This window comes from Ixodes scapularis, unplaced genomic scaffold (assembly GCF_016920785.2).
Source record: "Ixodes scapularis isolate PalLabHiFi unplaced genomic scaffold, ASM1692078v2 PGA_scaffold3__209_contigs__length_174095766, whole genome shotgun sequence".
Lineage (NCBI taxonomy): Eukaryota > Metazoa > Arthropoda > Arachnida > Ixodida > Ixodidae > Ixodes > Ixodes scapularis.
Genome location: NW_024609868.1, coordinates 121,419,731 through 121,440,053, shown reverse-complemented (window position 1 = coordinate 121,440,053; position 20,323 = coordinate 121,419,731). Strand labels below are relative to the sequence as shown.

General features: G+C 45.2%; 2 protein-coding genes across 2 annotated transcripts in view; both read right to left on the bottom strand.

Moving 5' to 3' along the window:
* The window catches only part of LOC8034447 (zinc finger MYND domain-containing protein 19), a 54,619-nt gene extending 45,026 nt beyond the window's left edge, over positions 1–9,593 (bottom strand). The window contains exon 1 of the mRNA XM_042292613.1: positions 9,552–9,593. The gene's annotated coding sequence lies outside the window, so the exon portion shown is untranslated. The remainder of the gene's footprint in view (positions 1–9,551) is intronic.
* Positions 9,594–16,775: 7,182 nt separating this feature from the next.
* The window catches only part of LOC8024554 (valine--tRNA ligase, mitochondrial), an 88,050-nt gene continuing 84,502 nt past the window's right edge, over positions 16,776–20,323 (bottom strand). Inside the window, exon 26 of the mRNA XM_042292612.1 lies at positions 16,776–17,437. Coding sequence (XP_042148546.1) covers positions 17,392–17,437 — 46 coding nt within the window. The 3' untranslated portion in view covers positions 16,776–17,391. The remainder of the gene's footprint in view (positions 17,438–20,323) is intronic.

Below are 20,323 nucleotides of genomic sequence, written 5' to 3'. Positions count from 1 at the left end.
ATCATTTTTGCACCAGCGACTTTAAGCCTGTGCATAACACTTGTGGCAGAGGCATCTAATGAATTCTTCACCTATTGTAAGAGTTTGTGGTTTGTTAAAGGGGCCCGGCAATCATATTTAAGCATCTACCTTTTTTGTGGTTTCCACATCTTGACAACTGTTTCAATCACTTATGAAAGTAGCTTTTGTTCAGTATTTTAGATCAGAAAAGAAACAAATGCAGTTTATAAAGTACGGAAACAAGAAATGACCCGTCGACATACCCGCCACCAAGCAGTGGAAAAGGCTGCGCATACTAGAAAAGGGTAGTGGGATGAGGCATGAACGAGCAGTGAGTTACAAAGGTCCCGGATGTACGCGGCGGCGCTGTGGTTGTATACCGGCTCGAGGATACAACCGGTTCCGAGCGTTCTGAAGGCCTTCAAAGCAGGTTTCGCTTGCGGTTTGGCCGTTGCGCGGTATGGCAGCGCGAAGTGGCTCTTGTTCTGAACTGATCTTTACTGTATGTTTGCTGTCGTTTGTGGCCAATGAAATGTCATGCCGAATTGGTGTTTAATTGCGCAGCACATGTATTGCGAGCCACCCTGGCTGCCCGCTTCATATCCAGAACATGCTTTAGTGGCGTCCTCTTGAGCCGTCAAAACGGAGTGCGGCAGCCGTGAGCGCTCGCTGAGCTCGCTACCCCTTCTCTAGTTCACGGCCACTCAAGCGAGCAAGGACGTCATGAAGGAGGTTATTTTTTGCTTGTTTTTGTAATTTTAATTTGCCTATAACTTCTAAAATAAAGCGAAATTCGAGTTACTACGTTCAATGCGCTCAGGTTCGGTGCAAATTAAAAACCAGTAAAAAAAGTCCTTGCAGGGCCCCTTTAAGAGTGCAACTATCTTTCGTCTGGACCGGTAGGAAGTTAGCGTAAGCACACACATGCTGTGATTTCGGGTCTTAACATGGAAGGTGTTATAGGGCTTGCTTCCAAGTCTAGGGCATGATAAAAACAATAAACACGGCTGGTAAATTTAGCGGGCGGGTGGAGGTGTAAATAGTCAGTGTACATCAGTTTTGTTAGATATGATCAGAGTAATATGTTGTTCAAAATGTAACCAGCTTTTGTGTGGGCTAGCGAGGGCGTAACATTAATGAAGTGTGATTTTTTAGCAAAGAGTCCTACCATCCTCCTGCTGATGGGAGGCCAAAGAGTAAGCATATTCGGTTGTGCGATTTTTGTATTTGTTGCTAAAGGTGCAACAATCGTCTCTGCTAGGTCAGCTTGTTCAATGGGCTTTCAACACGTTGGCTGGATTCGCTCTTGTACAGGCGGCATCAAAATGAGCTGGCTTGTCGCCACACCGGCCGGAGTGGCAAAAATCTCACATGTGGTGCCACTGTCGCGATAGCACTGAGAGCGAGGCTGGAACGGACCACCGAGATTTCATGCATGGGCGAGGCTCCAAGGTTGGGAGAACTCGTTGCAGGGCCAGCTGTTGGTTTTGATGCATCATCACGCCTGTCATGTTTTCTTTGTTTACAATCAGTTGTTGTTGGCTAAATGCACAGCTTATCATTACCATTAACCTCCCCCTTGCATAAAATCACAGCAGCCTATTCCAGTCTTGCTCTACACGGCTTATCCCGTCAGGGGTAAGCTGAATCTGGCCGTCGCTCCACCTCATTTTGATGCTGACTGTACCTGGGATGTTTCTGTGGTTACGGTACACAGCTTGCATGTGACGTCATTCTCAGCCATGCCAATATTTTATGCGCCGCGAGCGTTCGGTTCGTCGTGTTAGCTTCACACCACATAAGTTGTAGTTTGAAGAAACCACTAACTGGAACAATCTGTCAGTACCCAGCAATGGCGACACTTGCGAGCTATGTGGGAGCTGCAGGTGCACAGCAGGTGCTCAAGTGCTGTCAGGTTGTTCATTACACCACACGCTTAAAACTGCAGAGGTGCTATCAACTCTTGCCTCTCCCAGTTTGAAGCCCTTAATGTCAACAAAATTATGTCACACTCTTCTTTACTGACTCATTTGTTCAACTGTTCAGATGTCTTCTCTCTCTCTCTTCTTCTTTTTTTTTTTTTTTTTCTTGTAGTAGGCAGAGCGCTAAAATTGTAAAGGAAATTCGTAGAAGCCTCAAAAAGGGATATAAGGTTCCGCTAAGAGACTTATTCCTTTTGCGTTGCTCACGCTAGCTACCATGATCCCCCACCCCTTGGCGCGAGTTCAAAGCTTTTTAGAAATTCAAACAAAACATTGTGTGCGTCCGTGCGCGCGAGCTTTATTGGGGAAGGTGTCATACGTACGTACATGAAGCTACGTCCACTGCTTTCGTTGCGCGAGCACTCGAGAAGCGGAAACACCTGCCTGGACAATGGGCACCCACTCTTACCTTCCCCAGAGCAAACTTTACGACTAGGCGATTAAACCGTATATGTAGAAGACACACTCCAAACCTTAGAGTGCAGAAGAGGAGCGCAGCTGCAGCTTAACCGTCGACGGCCGCCATTGATAATGTCGATGTGCGTGCAGTTTTCTGTGGATTGGAAGGCGCCTAAGTAGATTTCAAAATCAAATAAACGCTTGTAAACAGTGTTAGTAATTAAATTTAAATGTTTTAGTTTTTTAAATAATTAATTACGCTATGGTTACGAAACAACGAAACCAAGGCCGTATTCCAAATGAATTCGAGTTACTCTGGCGCACTAGTGCTCTGGCGGGTTGTGTCACGTGACATCACAAATTGACAAAAACCAATTAAAAACGTTGGACGCGGGTCTAGTAACGGTGGGACGTGGTCAGGTTTTAGAACGCCTAAGTAAAAAAAAACACCTAACACTAGAGTAAGATCGAGTGCATTTTGGAACACGCAAATACGACGCTAACGACACACACGACCACCACCATCATCATCATCATCACCACCATATGGACAAAATGGCGCCGTTATCTTCGAAGAATCCTCCTTGGCTCGGAGTCGGTGCTCTTCGAAGTCTTCGGGTTCGTTCTCGCGTTGTCCGTCTCTCTTAACTTCTACATGCTCTACACACAAAAAAAGAGGTACTGGTCCTGTTTTTTGTCCTTCTGGAGTTTTGGTACAGTCTGATCGCTTTTCATTGTGGTGGATATCGCGCTGATGTTTTTATTAAGAGTAAAGCTATACGCACCCCGGAGTGCGCTTCGGACGGAAATGGCTATACGCACTCCGCTTTTCTCGTATAAAAAGAGTGGACACAACGAGATTCCTAAGCGGTGCCATGGCATAGGGGTTAGGATGTCCGTTTCATACGTAAGTGGACGCGGGTTCGATCCGCGGTGGGCTAACTTTTTTTTTTTTTTTTTTTTCTCAAACATTTTGTTTTGTCGAGGCATTTGGCGATATTTACGATATTTCCTTTTTTGCGATGAACAGTAAAAAAAAAAAAAAAAAAAAATCGAATGTTGTCGAGAAACTTCGCAGAACTAAATGGTATCGGACTCCCCTTTCCGGAGGTGCGATCGGGGACAGCGGGGCTTGGATTGCCGGCTGGACGCCGCGAAGCGGCGTGTACTGGTTACGCTTTGTAATTAGCAGCCGATACTGTCGCCGCGAAGCGGCGTGAACGCAGGCGGGGGGCTGTGTTAACGAGCGCCCCAGTGATTCACGCGCCGTTCGAAAAGGGTGGCCCGAGCGGCATGATCTCTCGGAGGGGTGCGTATAGCCATTTCCGCGCGAAGCGCACTCCGGAGTGCGTATAGCTTTACTCTTTTATTAAGGTTATTCACTGTTATTCCCCTTGATAGTCTTACGTTCTGCTCAGGAATTATACATGTTAATTAGCTGCAAACCAAAAGTCAGTATGTCCTTGGTCGTTTCTAATTGTGTCGTACTACTGGAACGCCCAACAGCGATTTTTTCCTGGACACCTCACACATTGACGTATCACCACAAACTCCGATCAACGGTTGACGACGAACAAGTCCTTGTTTGTCGTGTTGTATTAATTTTAAAACCTCATAGCGCCGTGCTGTCACAAGAGAGAGAGGCAACATAAAAAGGACGGCAATTGCCTGACAGGCACAAAATAGGCCCATCTGACTTTTATTGTCGCAATCGCAGAGCGGCAGTCCCACCAAAGAACGCTGACAGCGAGGTTTGGGCACACTATTTTCGCACTCAGAACTGTGGCTGGCTTATATATGACGATAAGTTTATTTTCCCTTAACTTGTACTGAGGACCACGATGAGACTATTAATACTCTATTAAACTTTTTTTTTTTTAATATTAAATATTCATACAATGAAACGTGATATCAATTACTTCTTGTGCTGACAATGACTCCAGTCAGCTTCCATTTGTAGATACTCCAGTGTCCAGTTATGTCACAAGCCACAAAAAATGACTAGCCTCTCAACCCTTCCACAACCAGACCTGCAACGTTACTAATGGCGAATTCCACTGGGCGTTTTGGAGCGCGCCGGGATCAGTTGACCAAATCCGGACTGGAGCACACGATCCGAACGGGGTCGCCTCGATTTCGATCGCCCAGTGAAATAGGCTCACTCCAGAAAAGTCGATTCCGGCGCGCTCCAAAACGACCAGTGGAATTCGCCATAAAACACTCAGTTGGAAAACTGCCACAGAGACTAATCTGAAAAAGTGGCCCCGATCTGTCCTCAAGAACTGAGCTAATGACGAACACAACGCCGCCATTTCTCCCGCAGCGGCCACTGGAGGAACTGTACGTTACTTCTATTTTGGCTTTAATCGGCCGTTGCTGAGCCAAAACAAATACAGCGGAAGAGGTTACAGGGGTGCCACCCCCGTCTCCCCAGCGAACGCACCGCGACTTACTACCGAAGTTAAAATGCACCTAGGTCGGGACGCGCTACCTGAAAGCACCGGTGAGGCATGGTTGTATAAAAACAATATTAATTGTGCTGCAAAACCCTGCAACCTAAAGATTTTAAAAACATCACGCGCCCATCATTTGGTACTAAACTCCAATAAATTTCATACAAAAAGAGTCTTTTCCGTCTGTTTTTATGCAAAAACAGGCTTTCTAAAAGCTCAAGGTGACCACAGTACAGACAAATGATAAAGAGTGGCGCTGTTGTCGTATTTAGCTCGGTCTCGGTGGACCCCAGCGGCCCAAGTTTCGACGGCGAGTTTCCCAACTGAGTGTTCTAGTAACATTGCAGACCTGTAAGTGACAATGATCCCATTTGCTATGGTTTATCCTCTTCATCTTTCATACCATTATGTCTGCAAACACTGGCGGTAGAGATACCTTGGGGTGCGAGTAAAATAGCGTTGTGAACACACTGGTCACGCGAAGAGTCAACAACACATAAAGAAGTGGTTGATTTAAAATCCTTACTTAAGAAAACCAACTCCCTCTACCGATACTGCGTTTGTCAGTGTGCATTTCGCCCAGGGAGTTAAACACGAAAGCCGTGTCATCCGACACTGCTTGTTTGTCTATTTCATAGTCTTGTTGCCAGCTTAGGTCCCTCTAGAGAAACAAATATGCATTCAGTGTGCTCTACGTCGTGTGCGCCAGATGGGTTGGTGAGCTCCGACAAACAGGTAATCTATCCAGTGTACTCTTTTGCTTGTTTTCGTTGGTTGCTGTTTGTTGCACTAGTGGAACGGCTGCTGTTTTGTTGCACTAGTGGAACAATTGTTTATTGCCCTAGTGAAATGAGGCTATACTACTTTTGGTGCAAAACCCCAGTGCAGATGATGATTAGATGCGCTCAGTAGCGGCTCCGGGAGTCAACGAGCTTGCGCTCTTTCCCCTAGACAGCAAAAAGCGACTTTCTGTGCACGCTGCTCCAGAGTAAGAGAGTCATACTCTCGTTCACAGAGTCCTGAGATGGTGCGCAAAGAGTGAAAGGAGCGCGGCATTACGTTTTTCCGGATCGCTGACAAGTAGCACAAGAAAGACGGGACACAGAAGAAGCAGAACGCAAAACGATCGCTAACTTGCAACTAAAAGGTTTACTGAAAAATTCTGCCGAGCAAACATATCTAGTGCACACACACGTGGCACAATGCCATAGCTATCTTGATGAATAACAACAACACAGCCCATTCGGAAAAAAAATAAAAATAAACAACAACAAAGTTATCTTCGTTATTCAAGGTGACAATAGAAACAATTGTCGTGATCCATGTATGTGCACTAAATACAGCGTCATGATGTAACAGGAAGGGCGCAAAATGAGCATTAAAAAGACCAGAACAAGGAAACTGCCTGTACTCGACGCAACCAAAACAGAAAAAAGCCTAATCCCTCTTGATAAAATCACACTCTTTCCATTAAATGAACAAATGCGGCGGCTACACAACACAATTTGCGGCTCGAAATTCGTTTTCTTTCGGCTCGAAAACTGGACGGTTTGAGTCGCACTCACCCTCTTCTCCATGGTCACGTGCCGATTTCTATGGTTGAGACACAATCACCAAAGATAATCAAAGTCGTGGGTAATCGAAGGCACACACCCGATGCTAAATATAGACAAAAAATATGATGCCCATTTTTCGTGGCTTGTAAAAAGCTGCAACTATGTTGAATGAAAAAAAAAAAAGTTGCGAAACCATGTGATTTTTGGTAACTTTCTCTATATTTCTTCTTCCCCAGTCCAGTTTCGGTTTCAAGCAGTTGCATTTTTTTACTTTATAAAAAATATATGTGACGCTGTCGCAAAATATTGATAGGGCAGTCTTCCGACACCATAATGTATTGCCTGGCAAAAAATAAAAACAATTTTTGGGGGGTGTCACTGTCCCTTTCAGAACTTAAAAGCCATAATACTGTACTCAAGAAACATCACAAAAAAATTGAAGTCATGCCTTATGTACATAAAATATTGCACAGCTTGAAAAGAGTAGCAGCCAAATTCTGTGTGGTTGTCATCATTACGACCCTTTGCAAGTTCTCCAATATCTGCAATGCTCGGGACCAAAGGTTAAGTTGCTGGTTTGTGGTAAGAGGCATGGTAATCAGTGCGGCCTCACTTATCAGTGGTTATGGATCACACCTGCCAATGCACTGCAAAGCTTATGGATGTTCATCTGCATTGAACGGTGTGCAAGTGGCAAGGCGTAGGAAAGGAAGTGGAAAGGGAGATGCTAGAAGCGGCTCCGATACATGACTGACCAAGACTCGTGTATTCGCATCGCATCTGTTCTTTTGATAGAAAATAGTATTTTATTTTATTTTAAAATAGTATGATTTTATTGGTAGGAATTAGGCTTTCTTCTTTTTTTTGGTTGCATAGAGTGCAAGGTTTCCTTATTGCGATTTGTTTTTAATGCACTTTTTGTGCCCTTCCTGTTGTCACGACGCTGTTTACTGTGTAGTGCACATACATGAATCACGACAACCTTGTTTCTATTGCCGTCTTCAATAATGAGATAACCATTATTTTTTCGTTATGCTTCATATTTTTTGTTGGGCATATTTGCGCGCCTTGTGTTGCACTGCCAGTGCTCGTGATGTAAACTTGCTTTCGTGCTTGCCTGCTCGCAAGTGCAATGTGCCTGAAATAAATGGATGGATTTCTAAAGTTGTGTGCAGGGAGTTTTGTTGTCGGGTCTGCTGCATATATAGTCGACCATGCTGATCATCTGAGAATGTCTTGCCTCGTATATTTTCCCTACTGGTTTGAGAAAAATTAGGCATTCCATGATTTGACTTCACATGGCCCAGTGGAGGTCATGCAGCCAGAAGTGTCAGTATTCTGTAGTGGAAATTTGGGTTGATGGAACCTCACAAGTGGTTAACATCACCAAGTTTGGAAAAGAGGACAAACTGAGATGAGAGTGCTTATTTTTGTAGCTGCTGGAAACAGAAACGTCAATGGCAATGTGCCCAAAGTGTAGTGCATCTTTTTGCGGCTGCATTTTGAAACCCTGTTGCTGAAGCAAAGTTCACGCTGGCTGACCTCGGTTTCCCTTTATGTCTAGACTACCTATTCACCAATGCCAGGTGCCAGTTTGGCCAGCTTTTTGTAGTCGCAAAGAAAGATGGAGGTCAGGCAGGCAAAGCCAGCCCTCGCACCGGGGGGCTATGTTGCACGTTTTGGACTCCCAGGAGACTAGGGAGAAGGAAGTGACGTCAACGATGCTCGCTGGATGTTGATTGGTGTAGTCGCTGATGACAGTATCTGCAGAAGTTGCCAAGACACGTTCATTCACACCTACGTCACTTCCTTCTCCCTAGTCTTCTGGGAGTCCAAAACGTGCAACATAGCCCCCCTGTGTCGAGCACAGGCTCCAAGTCACTCGGGCAAAACTATCCGAGGCTTGCGGACATGTGTGAATACAATCCTTTGAAGATATTCTGAGGTAAGCATAGCTAGGACAAATCTGACACCTGCTGTCTGCAGCATGCGTACGCATAACAGTGGGCATATCACATTGCAGAGGCTAACTGGTAAGCACAGCGAGGACGACCCTTGACATCAACCAATTCGTTCACACACGTGCCCAGTCGTCGCTGCAGGTGAGGACGATGACAGTAGATGGCCAGTCGGCTTGTGGAATATTTTCTCACTGCCCGCTTCCTTCGCTAAATTTGTAACAATCGCTACGTCACTTCGCGTCACTCCACTGTGGGTGTACGAGTGCGTGCACGCTGCCCGCGGACATGCTTCAGCCCCTCGAGTGATCGCGCAAAAAAAAAAAAAAAGCACTGGTCGAAGCAGCTGCGTTCACGCTTTAGTACCGTTTCCAGTGGAGCACAAAAAAGCTGACATCGGGTATAGATCAATTTCGCCGCAGGGTTACAGGCTTGACAATGCACTTCTCCATTTCGACTAGCTGCGGGGAGCGCGATTGATTCTTGCAGAGGCGTGACAGTGTATATGCAAAGCACAATTCAGACGTGCACTCGCGGTTCAGATCACCGCTTGTGCTCCGTTGGCGTCTCATACGTACCTGGCGCGATTCCTGTTGAGGCCAGCAACGGGCGAATGATGTTACACCCGTGAATAATGCTGCCAAGCGGCGAGTTGGGCATCGCTGTAGGGCAGACTACACAACACCGCAGCGGCGCGTCGTTCGAATGAAATAAAACATTAGCTACACTGGACGTTTTAGCGAAAGCCAAACGAGCTGGGTTTATTTCCAGGCCGTAAATGACTTCGGAACGCTGGCAGCGGTCACGGGTCCTTAGGCCTAAACACACCCTTCCGCCCTGGAGTACGCGAACGTTACGGCAGAAAGCATAAAACGGCCGTAGCGTAGCTGCCCAGTCAGCATTGAGACCTGTGCGCGTATGTTATCCAGTTTCACACTAACGATACCTTCCAATATCTAGGACTGCACCAATGCACTTTTTCGACTGGGGCGTGGAGTACTCCAAAACAAAACGGCAGGGCGGCTGCTCGCGTCGGCGGTAGCGGGGGGGAGGGGGGCTGCACGCAGCTTAGAACAGCCCGTAGCGCGCGCGTACCACGTGACTGCGCCAGCCAATCGCGGTATTCATCCCTCCTCCCTTTCCTCCTCTCCCTCCTTCTTTTCTCTCTCGCGGGGCTTTGCCGTGGGGGGTCTCACATTACGCCTCCGGGAAGAGCGCGGAAACGCGGACCAACGCTTGCGAGAGTGCGGGGATCTCGCCGATTGCTTGGCACACATTATAGATAAAAACCATATAAGCGATCATTGCGAATCAGGCGGCTGCTTGCGCCACCTACCCAGTATTTGTTTCTTTTAATTCTTGCGCTTGAGTCATTGGGTATTCCGCGAAATAGGTCAGAAAAAGTTTGCGTGCATGTAGGTCGTCTTCAATGCCAAAGTCACACGAAACGCCTTCAGCAGGCTTGCTGTCAGCTCGTTGCTTGATGTGCATGCGAGTTCGTGAAGCGAAGCCCTGGCTCAAGACAACACGTTCGCGCTTGTAAATTTAGTTATGAAGTTCGCACTTATGGTGAAAAGAATCACAGACGTCCAGCATCATAAGCAGTAGTGGAAACTTTTATTTTTGTCTTGGAAATAACCCAGTGTTTCTGAAAGGTCTTTAGTTGGGTTATCGTCGGGAGGTAGGATTAGCAGACGACGGCCCGATTCCAGCAGGTTCCGATCCTAAACTTTTCCCTGACGGAACGAGGCTTATTTTATTTTGACTTTAAAAAGACCGAGTTTTATGAATAGAAATGTGTTTTGTAGCTATGCATTTACCGAACAGTTATTATATTAATTTTTCTTTTGCATTTCACAGGATTATTCAACTGGCGTTCCTAAACGCTACCAACCATGGGCCTTTGACGCGCGCGCGGTTTCAGTTTCGGTTCGAAGCGGAGGGCGCTTTGTCTGCAGCTTGAAGGCGTGGTCTCGATGGTACGCTGGGTCTTGTGACGTATGTTGTTGCCACTTCGGGACCACTTTCAGTACACCGGTTGAAGACGCGTACCAGGGATTGCAGTTAGGCGTGTAATTAAGAGGGTAGAAAGTTGGGAGAGAAAAAACAACTTAAACTTTGCTGAAACCGTGTTCCGAAAATCCTTCCAGGCTGAGGTTGTCGACGGAAATCCAGCCAACCTCGGCCCGATTGCTGTAGCGGCCTACTTGTAGGCGGCAAGTTCAATTCGTACAAAACAACGGAAGGACTCGCAGAAATTGTGTCAGTCAGAAGCCAATCGGGTTAGCGCTTGCCTCCTCTAGAGCAACCCCGACCTGCGAAGGGTTTTCATCCATTCCGCGGCTGTCGCCGAAGGAAAACGGCATTTGTGGCCCATCGAGTTATCGCCGATCTCAACAACGTCCAGCAAGGGCCATTGTTTTCGCTTTGGGGATGACACTGGTCTTTGACACCAAGCCTGTTTGCACTAACTGCCCTGGATTTCCCTGGATTGAACTGTAGCCTATGTTTTTACATTTAATTTCAGTTGAGCATAAATACTTTAAAAATCACTGCTGAAAATCTTTGCTAGAAGGGATGCCTATGAAAAGGAACAATTTTGTCACATACTTATTACGAAAAAGAAAAAAAAAAGGCCCCGATAAGACTCTTTAGGAAAACAAATCATAGCACGACAACCAATGCAACAATTGGCTTATCAGAATATAGCTTGATACTTTCTTGTCCGACAATCACCTTTAAAATTGGGAATCGAACTATAATTTAACGGAAGGCCGATGATCTAAGTAAAATTTCCGAAACCATCGAACTAACCGACATGCTCCGACAAGTCGGCTGCTTCTCCTAGCACACCCGTGCATGGAAGTGAAACTTGACGCGCGAACGCCGGTCGAAACAGCGAAGCTTGACGCGGGAAACCGGAGACCTCCGAAACATAACATACATAATGTCACAAAAGAAAATTTGCATTTTTTTTTTTTACCGCAAAAATAAACTAGGCATTGCCGAACGCTCATTCTTCGCCCAAAGGTAGCGCTAGAGGTCACAACAAGATGCCAAAGTTTCAGCCCGATCCGATATCTTATTCGAAAGTTATAAGTGATTTTCTGATAAGTTCAATGGGAAAATGGCGGCCGACGAAAATCTCGAATACATGGAGCTCTATGGCACCAGAAACCGAAAACGGGCAAAAATGGGCTCCATTTTCCCATTGAAATTTTCAGAGAATCACTTATAACTTTTGAATAAGGCATCGGATCGGGCTGAAACTTTGGCATCTTGTTGAGACCTCTAGCACTACCTTTGGTCAGAGCAGGGGGGTAAAGGTGGGTGAGGAGGAGTGGCAAATCCCGTGCGCCGACATCCTGGGTCCCGAGTGAACGATCGCGAAAGAGAGCGACAGAACACGAGAGAAAGAAAGCAACGTTGCCATGGTAAACGCGGTAAACACGAAGAGTGTAAACTCTCAGCAATATAAACAGTGATAATTTAACGTGTTAAACTAAATTCTGAGCTATTCTAACGCTTATAAAAAGCAATAAAGTCATTACGCTGCATTAACTTCCCTTCTGTCGAAATCTCGGAAATCTGGTAGTTGCGCAGTTTCGTATTCCTCAACCGCGCCCAGCCGGCCCAGCCGCGCCCCACCAGCGAAGCCGGGTATATGGTTTAGTTTAGCGTTAACGCGAGGCCGTACATCTGCGCGCTATGCAAAAAGAAACCTTCGAAAGGAACGCGAGTATCTTTCCACCGGTAAGTTCGTGGATTGTTGAAGTTCACGAAACTGCTCTGATGATGTAACCGTGTTTGGGACCCCGAGGGTCTGCCTGCATGGTCCGCCGCTTGCGGCAGCCAGAATGTATGGGAAAATGGCAGACCTTTTCCTCTAGATTTAGTATATGATCTCTATGGGTCAGAGAGAGGCATGGGCGAATAGAGGATTTTGGGTCCGAATCGAATTCGAAGCAAATAGTGATTTTGGCCGAATAACTTCGAATTGAATAGTTCGAACAGTACAAGCAACAAATACCACAAGGTATGTTTAAATTTTATATTTGCCCTTATTTGGTATTAGAAGTACTGTAATTGTTAATTTCAAGTGTATTGTTTGGGAGCACGAAATGGTCGAAAGCTTGCGCCACCTGGCCGGAAATCCAAGCCAGAGTAAGTCAAACTCGTTTATATCAAACTCGCAAGAAAACGTCTAACAGTTCGATATAGCGGGTAATTCGATATAAGAGTTTTAATGAATATGACTCGAAAATCTACTTTCTGCTAAATTGTCACTTAATGAAGTAGTCTTGCATCTTCTGCTGCTTTTTCTTCATGGCATCCGCGATAACGATATTTTTCTACGCTATCGACGGACTCCGAAATGCTGAGGCCGCTGCCTTCTATATTCGCGCATTAGCGCCGAACTATGCCCAGAGCACGGACCACGTCCGACCGCGAGCACCTTCCCCTGCAGATTTGCCGTTTTGCTCTGCAAGTTGGCTTTCCCCTACAACAGGGAGGCTGCGCTTGGGGGAAGCCAGATAGCAAAACAAGCTGTCATTTTTTTTTGGGGGGCGGCCGCGTCAGTTGTTTGGAAGAAAAAAAAAGTATTTCTTTTGCGGACGGAGCGGGGAGAGGAAGCACGAAGCACCCTCTCTTCGCTAGCTATATTTTCTCTTTTGGTCAACGCGGCCGCCCGAAAAAAAAAAAAAAAAAAGAAAGCCAGCGTGCTCTGCAAGTTGGCTTTCCCCCAATGTGACCGCCCGCGTTGGGGGAAAGCCAGCTTGCAGAGCAAAGCGGCGCTCTTGGCAGTTCGATATAGCGGTAGCGGCTGCTATTTGTGTTCGATGCAACCATAGTTTTTGCTATATATTATCACTAACATTACTGTGCACAAAAATTTCTCGACATAAGGAATAATTCGATGTAAACGGGTTCGATATAGTCGAGTTTGACTGTATTTAGAAAGCTCAAATAATCCTATATTGTTGAATAATTCGATTTTGTCGAATAATTCGATTTTGTCGAATAATTCGATTTTGTCGAATACTTAAATTCGATTCGAAGCGAATGCCGAATAGAACAGAATTCAACTGGCTATTCGTAATAACCGAATATTCACCCATCCCTACCGTTCGGCGATGCATAGTTTATTTTTGCGGTAAAAAAAAAACAAAAAAAAAAAACTGTAAATTTCTTTTTTTGACACATTGTAGTAAGGATAAAGACAAGCTGGTGAATGTTTACCATGTTGCATAAACCTGAGAGTGGAGCAGAAATGAACCCATAAGTCCTGTCCTTTTCTGTTCCTTCGACTTATTTGTCCATTTCTGCTCTCAGGTTTATTCAACATGGTTATAACCTCCGAAACATTCTTCATGAGTTAAAAAAAAAACAAAAAAACTTTCAGCCTTTCCACTTGGGTGACGAAGGAAGACCAGCAAAGCTGTACTATGATAAGACGGCCTCAAGGATTACTTCTTGGACGACCTCAAGGACAATGTTTAGGACAACCTTGAGGGCGACGTCTAGGACAACGGTTAGGGCGACCTACTTCTAAGACGACCTCAAGGATGAACTCTAGGACGACCTCGAGGACAACTTCTAGGACAACTTCAAGGATGACCTCATGGACGATGTCTAGGACGACCTCAGGGACGACTTCTAGGATGACCTCGAGGACGACATCTAGGACAACGCCTAGAGAAATTGAGCCTTTCTATATTCTGGTGAAAACCAGAGTGGAAAGGTTGCCGCCATCTATGAGCGAGGCCGGCAAGCCGGTTGTTTGGTTGCCGCTATCGCTCATAGAGGGCGGTAGCTGTCCAGAGTTTTGCGTCGGCATTTGTTTGGTACCAGACACAATCCTGGGGAACCTAGCCCTTAACAACTCCGTTGTAAAAAAAAAAGTAGACCAGTAAACATGTGCTGCAAATTGAATCAAATATCACAAACACTACTCACGATTCATTCTAAGTTTCGAATATTCACACGCCTCCACTATAAAAGAAAGAAATCGGTTGTTTCCTCTTAAAACAGTCCATAAGAATTATGGTTCTCGTTTTTGCAGTCTTTTCGTACAAATCGAAGGGTGTTCTTTGGAGCCTATTTTTTGCTAAACATTCAAAGATTTATCGGAGTTTATTTTTCAAGAATTTTCATAATTTTGATGTTATAAATTTTTCGAAATTTAGAGTAAGAATAAAAAAACATCAAGAAACAAACATACTCTAAATTCACCTGTATCGGATAAAAAATTCCGAGGACACCTAAGCCCTTGCGAAAACAAGAATGTCGTCCTTCCGCTCCCTCAGTTCATCTGCGGTGTACTGGCGTGGACGGCCACATTTCATTACTGCTGAGGTTGCGGCCGCCGCCGATATAGATGCCTCAGGCGCAGCCATGTTCCTCGGCGCCGAGAGGAGCAGAAGCGGTTGCAGACCCTCACCCCCTCCGGCAACGCCTGCCACGAGAGCGGCGGCCGAGTCAGGAGGTGTTGGCCGAGTGCGCGCTCTCGTGATGCGGCCGCCAATGGCATATGGCGACGTGCGCGACCGAAAGCGTCGCTGTGGTCGGCCTTCCACGATTGGCCGAACGCTGACTATGACGTCAGAAAAGGATTTAGCATCGACAAAAATAAGAGGAATGAAAGAACTTTAATTTTGACGGTGTTGGCAGTGTTCCATTGAGAGCGCAATGATTTCAAGCTTCCACCATGCTATTTACAAACACCATCGAACTTGTTTGCAAGGTACCTAATGAGGTCACAAGGGGGAACCGTAGGAGGGCGCCACTGAAACATCTCGCCGCTAATATCTAGGAGCCGTTTTGCTCAGCCAATGGGAAGGCAAATAGATTGTATATTCTTGGATTTTCGAAAAGCGTTTGACACGGTCTCACACTCGCTTCTTCTCAACAAACTAAGAATGTTAAATCTAGACTTGGCTGTGCTTAGATGGATAGAAAATTACTTGTTCCAGCGTCGTCAATGTGTAGTACTGAATGGCAAGAAATCCGATTACGTTGATGTAACATCAGGAGTTCCACAGGGCTCTGTCCTGGGTCCACTTTTGTTCTTAATTTCTATTAATGATATTTCTGTTGGAATTTCCTCTTGTATTCGACCGTTTGCTGATGATTGTGTAGTGTATAGAAAGATTAAGAGTTCAGATGATGTCGCCCAGTTGCAAGTAGACCTTGATCGTATTCACAGTTGGTGCTCTACGTGGAAAATGAATTTAAATCACAAAGTGTGTTAACCTTTGTTTTACAAAGAAAAGGAAACAAATTGAATCTCAGTATTTTATGAATAACGACCCTATAACCAAGGAACTTCCATACAAATCCTTAGGTGTCATATTGTCATCCGACTGTTCATGGAATGCCCACATAGAAGTAGTCTTAAAAGCTGACAGGGTAATGAATTTTATCCAATGAAACTTAAAATGCTCACAACCTAACTTAAAGACAACTGCTTATTTAACATGTGTTAGACCCATTTTAGAATATGCATGTGCTGTCTGGGATCCAGACCAAAAAAACGTTGATTGATAAGCTGGACAAAATACAAAACAGGGCGGCTAGGTTTGTTCTTGGACGATACGGGAGGAAAGAAAGCTGTACAGAAATGAAAAAAATGTTAAACTGGGAACCACTTTCCGTACGTCGGGAAAAACTGCGACTAAAATTTTTATACTCAATAGTTAAAAACCAAAAAGGAATAAATAGCGAGACTTACTTAAAAGAACCCTATTATGTTTCTAGTCGTAATGATCATAGTCTTAAAATTAGAGTGCCGCGCTAAGACATGCATGTTTGCAAACTCCTTTTTTGTACGAACAATTGCACAGTGGAATCGGCTGCCTGAAGAGCAAGTGTGCTGTTTCAATAAAAGTGTTCTTTTCATCCTTGTAACCCCCCTGCTGTAACGCCCTCGGACACTGCGGGGGATTCATTGAATAAAGAAAAAAAAAATATACTCAATTGCAATGTATGAAAAATTTTGGATTTTTGTGGCGCTTGATTAATCATGTGTCACATGGTCACGTCATGTCATGGTGTTAAGATATGCTGTCAAATAATGTAACGTCACGTGGCCTTGTGACGTAGTCACGTGACTCACCGCGTTGTCGGCTTAAATTGAGACGTCATTATAGTCCGTTGCAGCTCAAGAAGGTAGAGCGAAGGAAGGAAGGCCAGAGAGGAGGAAGCAGGCGGAATGCTGGAGGAGGAGGAGGTTTCCCCCTCCCTTCTCCAGCGTTCCGTCTGCTTCTTCCTCCCCGGCCTTTCTTTCCCTCGCCTTACCTGAGTTGCAGTGGACTGTAGATCTATTAGCAAAGAATGTTAAAAAAGTGAGAACAAACGGGGACAATGAAGAAACACGGACGACAGGACAGGCGGTTCACTTTCAACTTTTTTTTTTATTAACACCATTGTCACCTATATATATACACATTGCCCAAACCACATCACATTCAATCGCCACATTCAGAGCGATTCTTCCAGAAATGCCATCTCAATCTGAAGCAGATACACAGACGGACGCTGACGCAATTGCGTTGTTTACACTGTGATGTCACATGCCATCACGACTTTTCAGTGCGAGTCATGTGACATCGTGACGTACTCGACTGTCATGAGCCCCTGTGAAGTGCTCGAGTTCTTGACAACCAGCGTCACCAAACATTCGTGTTGTTTTGTGTTCAATCAAAGATGAGAAGAGCTGAACTCTAACACCGGCTGTATACAATTAGCGTCATATCACATCGCCGCTTGTTCTAATAGAGAGTTGAAGAGGAAAAAGATTTCTTTCTTTTATTTTTTTTTGCGTCTCCCATTGAGCGAAGAGAAAACTAATGGGTGTTTTTCAAGCTATCAACGTCAGGGATTAGCTCTTAGCTGCATTTACTGAAAGTACAAAAAATTGTTGCATGATCCATTTTACATGTATGCATCGTTGAGGCAGCCAAAAAGGTTTTCGTTGTTGTTGACCTGTCTCATGAAAGTTGTCCCCGAGAATAGAAGGATTGAAAGGACTATATGTGGCTTATTAATCTGACGTTAAATAAAACTCCAAGTGTGTATGGCAGGGATACCTGAAAAGAAAAAAAGTCTAGTGGCCTTAGAGGAAGCCGCTCAAATTTTCGCAGTTTTGTTTAAACTTCACAGTTTGCGGTTGAAAAATAAAATAAATGGAGGATTACTGTTAACAAATGACAGAAATATAATTGTCGAATTGGCACCCCCAAACGGAAGAAAGAATCCTTCAGAAATCAAAAGTATTCTCTGGAGGAGCATGTAAAATGAAAAGCGGAAGAGGGGAGGGGGGGGGGGGGGGGGTTAAAAACACATTGTGTTGTAAAGGTTCCTCTGCTCTACATCTTGGGCGCAAACCAGACAGCGTGACCCTGCAAGGCTGCTTCGTTTGCAAAATCACTCCTGCCAGAAAGCGCGTTTTCGGGGTGCCAGACGCTTGCGACCTTCGTCACGACGCCGCACCAAGAAATAATACATGAGTTGCACTGAGCGCGAACTTTCAGCAGCGTGCAGTGTGCACCACAAGATTCGATTTTCACAGCAAAAATAAATTTTTGACCACTAGCATATAGCGCAATTTTGTCATGTGCAAAGCATGTTAAACAGTTCAGTTTCAACACAATACTCGGTTTCATTTTTAGTGTGAGCGTAGCAGAAGCTAAAATAGCGAGCTTCGGGCTTTCAGTGTCCCTGCCAAGCACGCGCACTCCTGCAGTGCAAACACTGGGCAGGACCACAAGCTCGCGCTTGTAGCATCGGCTGTGTCTGGACTTGAAAAGGCCCTGAAAGCGTTTCTGACCATTTTTTAATTTGCATCGCGTTCACTCAAACTATACTCTATTTCACCTTACGATGTACCGTAGTAAAGGCTACAAGCGCGAGCTCCTTGCTCTGGAGCACATCTCGGCAGCACAAGCTCTTGTGCAGCAGGAGCAGCTGCCAACGCTATGAGCTCGGGCTTTTAGCCTTCGCTGCGCTACAACATAAGGTGAAACTGAGTATAGTGAGTGTGACTCTAGCAACACATTAAACATAAAATAAAGCAACAAATAGTTTAAGTGAACATAATAGTTTAAATAAGTTGAGAATTTTGAGCACATTTTTTTTTGTTGATGAAGTCCTTGGACTGAACCAATAGAGAACCCAAACGACAAAAGCATCCAATAACCATGCGCAATCTTCCTAAATGTTGGAAATTAACATCCAGTTATGAAGGTGTGAACGCCCCACCAATTTACGGGTGTTCCGAGCAAACATTTGAGTGATAGTCACGTACTTGAAGAGATGAGACAGGGTCACTTGCGCCTATTCAGCCAGTCCTTCCTCTAGAATTCTATGTCGTCATTATCTGACGCTCTAGACCAATGTCGTCCCTGAACGCTCACGTATGACACTGATAGGAACGACTTTCGAAGCAGCATTTGGTTTTCTTCGTACCTTTGCAATGCCCTTTTAAGCTGAAACGAAGTACGTGTATAGCAAAAGGGGATCTCCAAATTGTAAAGTCGTGCAGTATATATAGCAGTCTCGCGATGATACGCGGCAGCCTGATAAAATGTTAGAGTGCGCATGACTGATAAAACACAGAGTTGTAAAATGAGGCCCCAAAACAAGTGCGCGTAAAATCGAATATAACTTTAGCCTCCCAAGAATGTATTCTGCGAAGTTTCGAGCTCGTACATTCTCATGTCAAAATGTGATATAAATTAGAAATATATTGTCTGTTTTTACGATAAGGAAAGAGGGACATTTAAGACAAACAGACAAGACAACCTGTCTTGTCTGTTTGTCTTAAATGTTCCTCTTTCCTTATCGTAAATTAGAAACCAACATGCTCAATCATCTCCACCATCTGTTCTTCGCAATATTTATGTATAATTAGGAACGTCATTGCTCGCATCTCTATTAGAGAAAGACGGACGATAACTAACCAAGTCCTGAACAGTTAGGAGTCCGACGTTTCAAAACCGGTTCGGTATTTTCATCAGGGGCGACTATTTGCGCGTGGAGAGCTGCAGCTTCCTTTCCATCTACGGTGTGTCGTTTGCTTCCTTGTTTTAATGCGAGAGCATTAATTGTCCCATGGAGCAAACCGACGTCATCAGCTTTGAAGCCACGCCACACGGCACCTTCCCCCGTCCCAATGTCGCGTGTAGCAGAATGATGGATATGCTCCCACTGGCTAGCGCGTGTCATCAAGGGACGAAGCTCCCATTGGCTCTCGTGCGGCGTATACATTCCAAAAACGCTACCAGAGAAACCCTCTGCATGGCGACGCAGCGCACACAGCGGCCCGGCCGCCGGTAAGGGGTGCGGTGTTACGAGCGTGGCTGCACAGCCCGCTCGGGCAAACTCCAAAGAGGTTGCACGGCCGAGCTCAGCGCAGTGAGGCCACTTCACAAGAGCCCGCGCTCAGCCGACGGCCAACGAAACGGAGCAGAAGGACGACATTCATGATTTCGCCTTCACAACTCACAATAAGTGCTTAGGTGTCCTCAGACTTTTTGGTTCTTAAAGTGGCCTGTAGTCCGTTGACATACGCCGATGGTTAAGTGGCTATCGACCTATTTAGCTCGACCTATTGAAATGTCGGGCTCCTAAATGTTTAGGCCTTGGTTGGTAAAGGTCTGTATTTCTCAAATTTTTTACCCAACCAGACGGAGTTCCGTCAAACATGTTAACGTTTATAACCTTCATTTCTATACATTTATTTTTGGAGTAAGGTGTCCTGTATAGGATTATTTAAAATAATACCTATAAGTATCTCTTTGTGTACATTTCGTGTATTTGCCTTCAGATCTATAATGTGAGCAGTACTTTCTGGCGTAGCCCGCGACCCGGTGTTTCACACTGCCGAACAACAAACGAAAAAGCGTGTTCCGCAGACTCAACAGATGGCGTATGCTTGCGTATCATCCTCCCGTGTCGACCTCAAGCGGTTATGT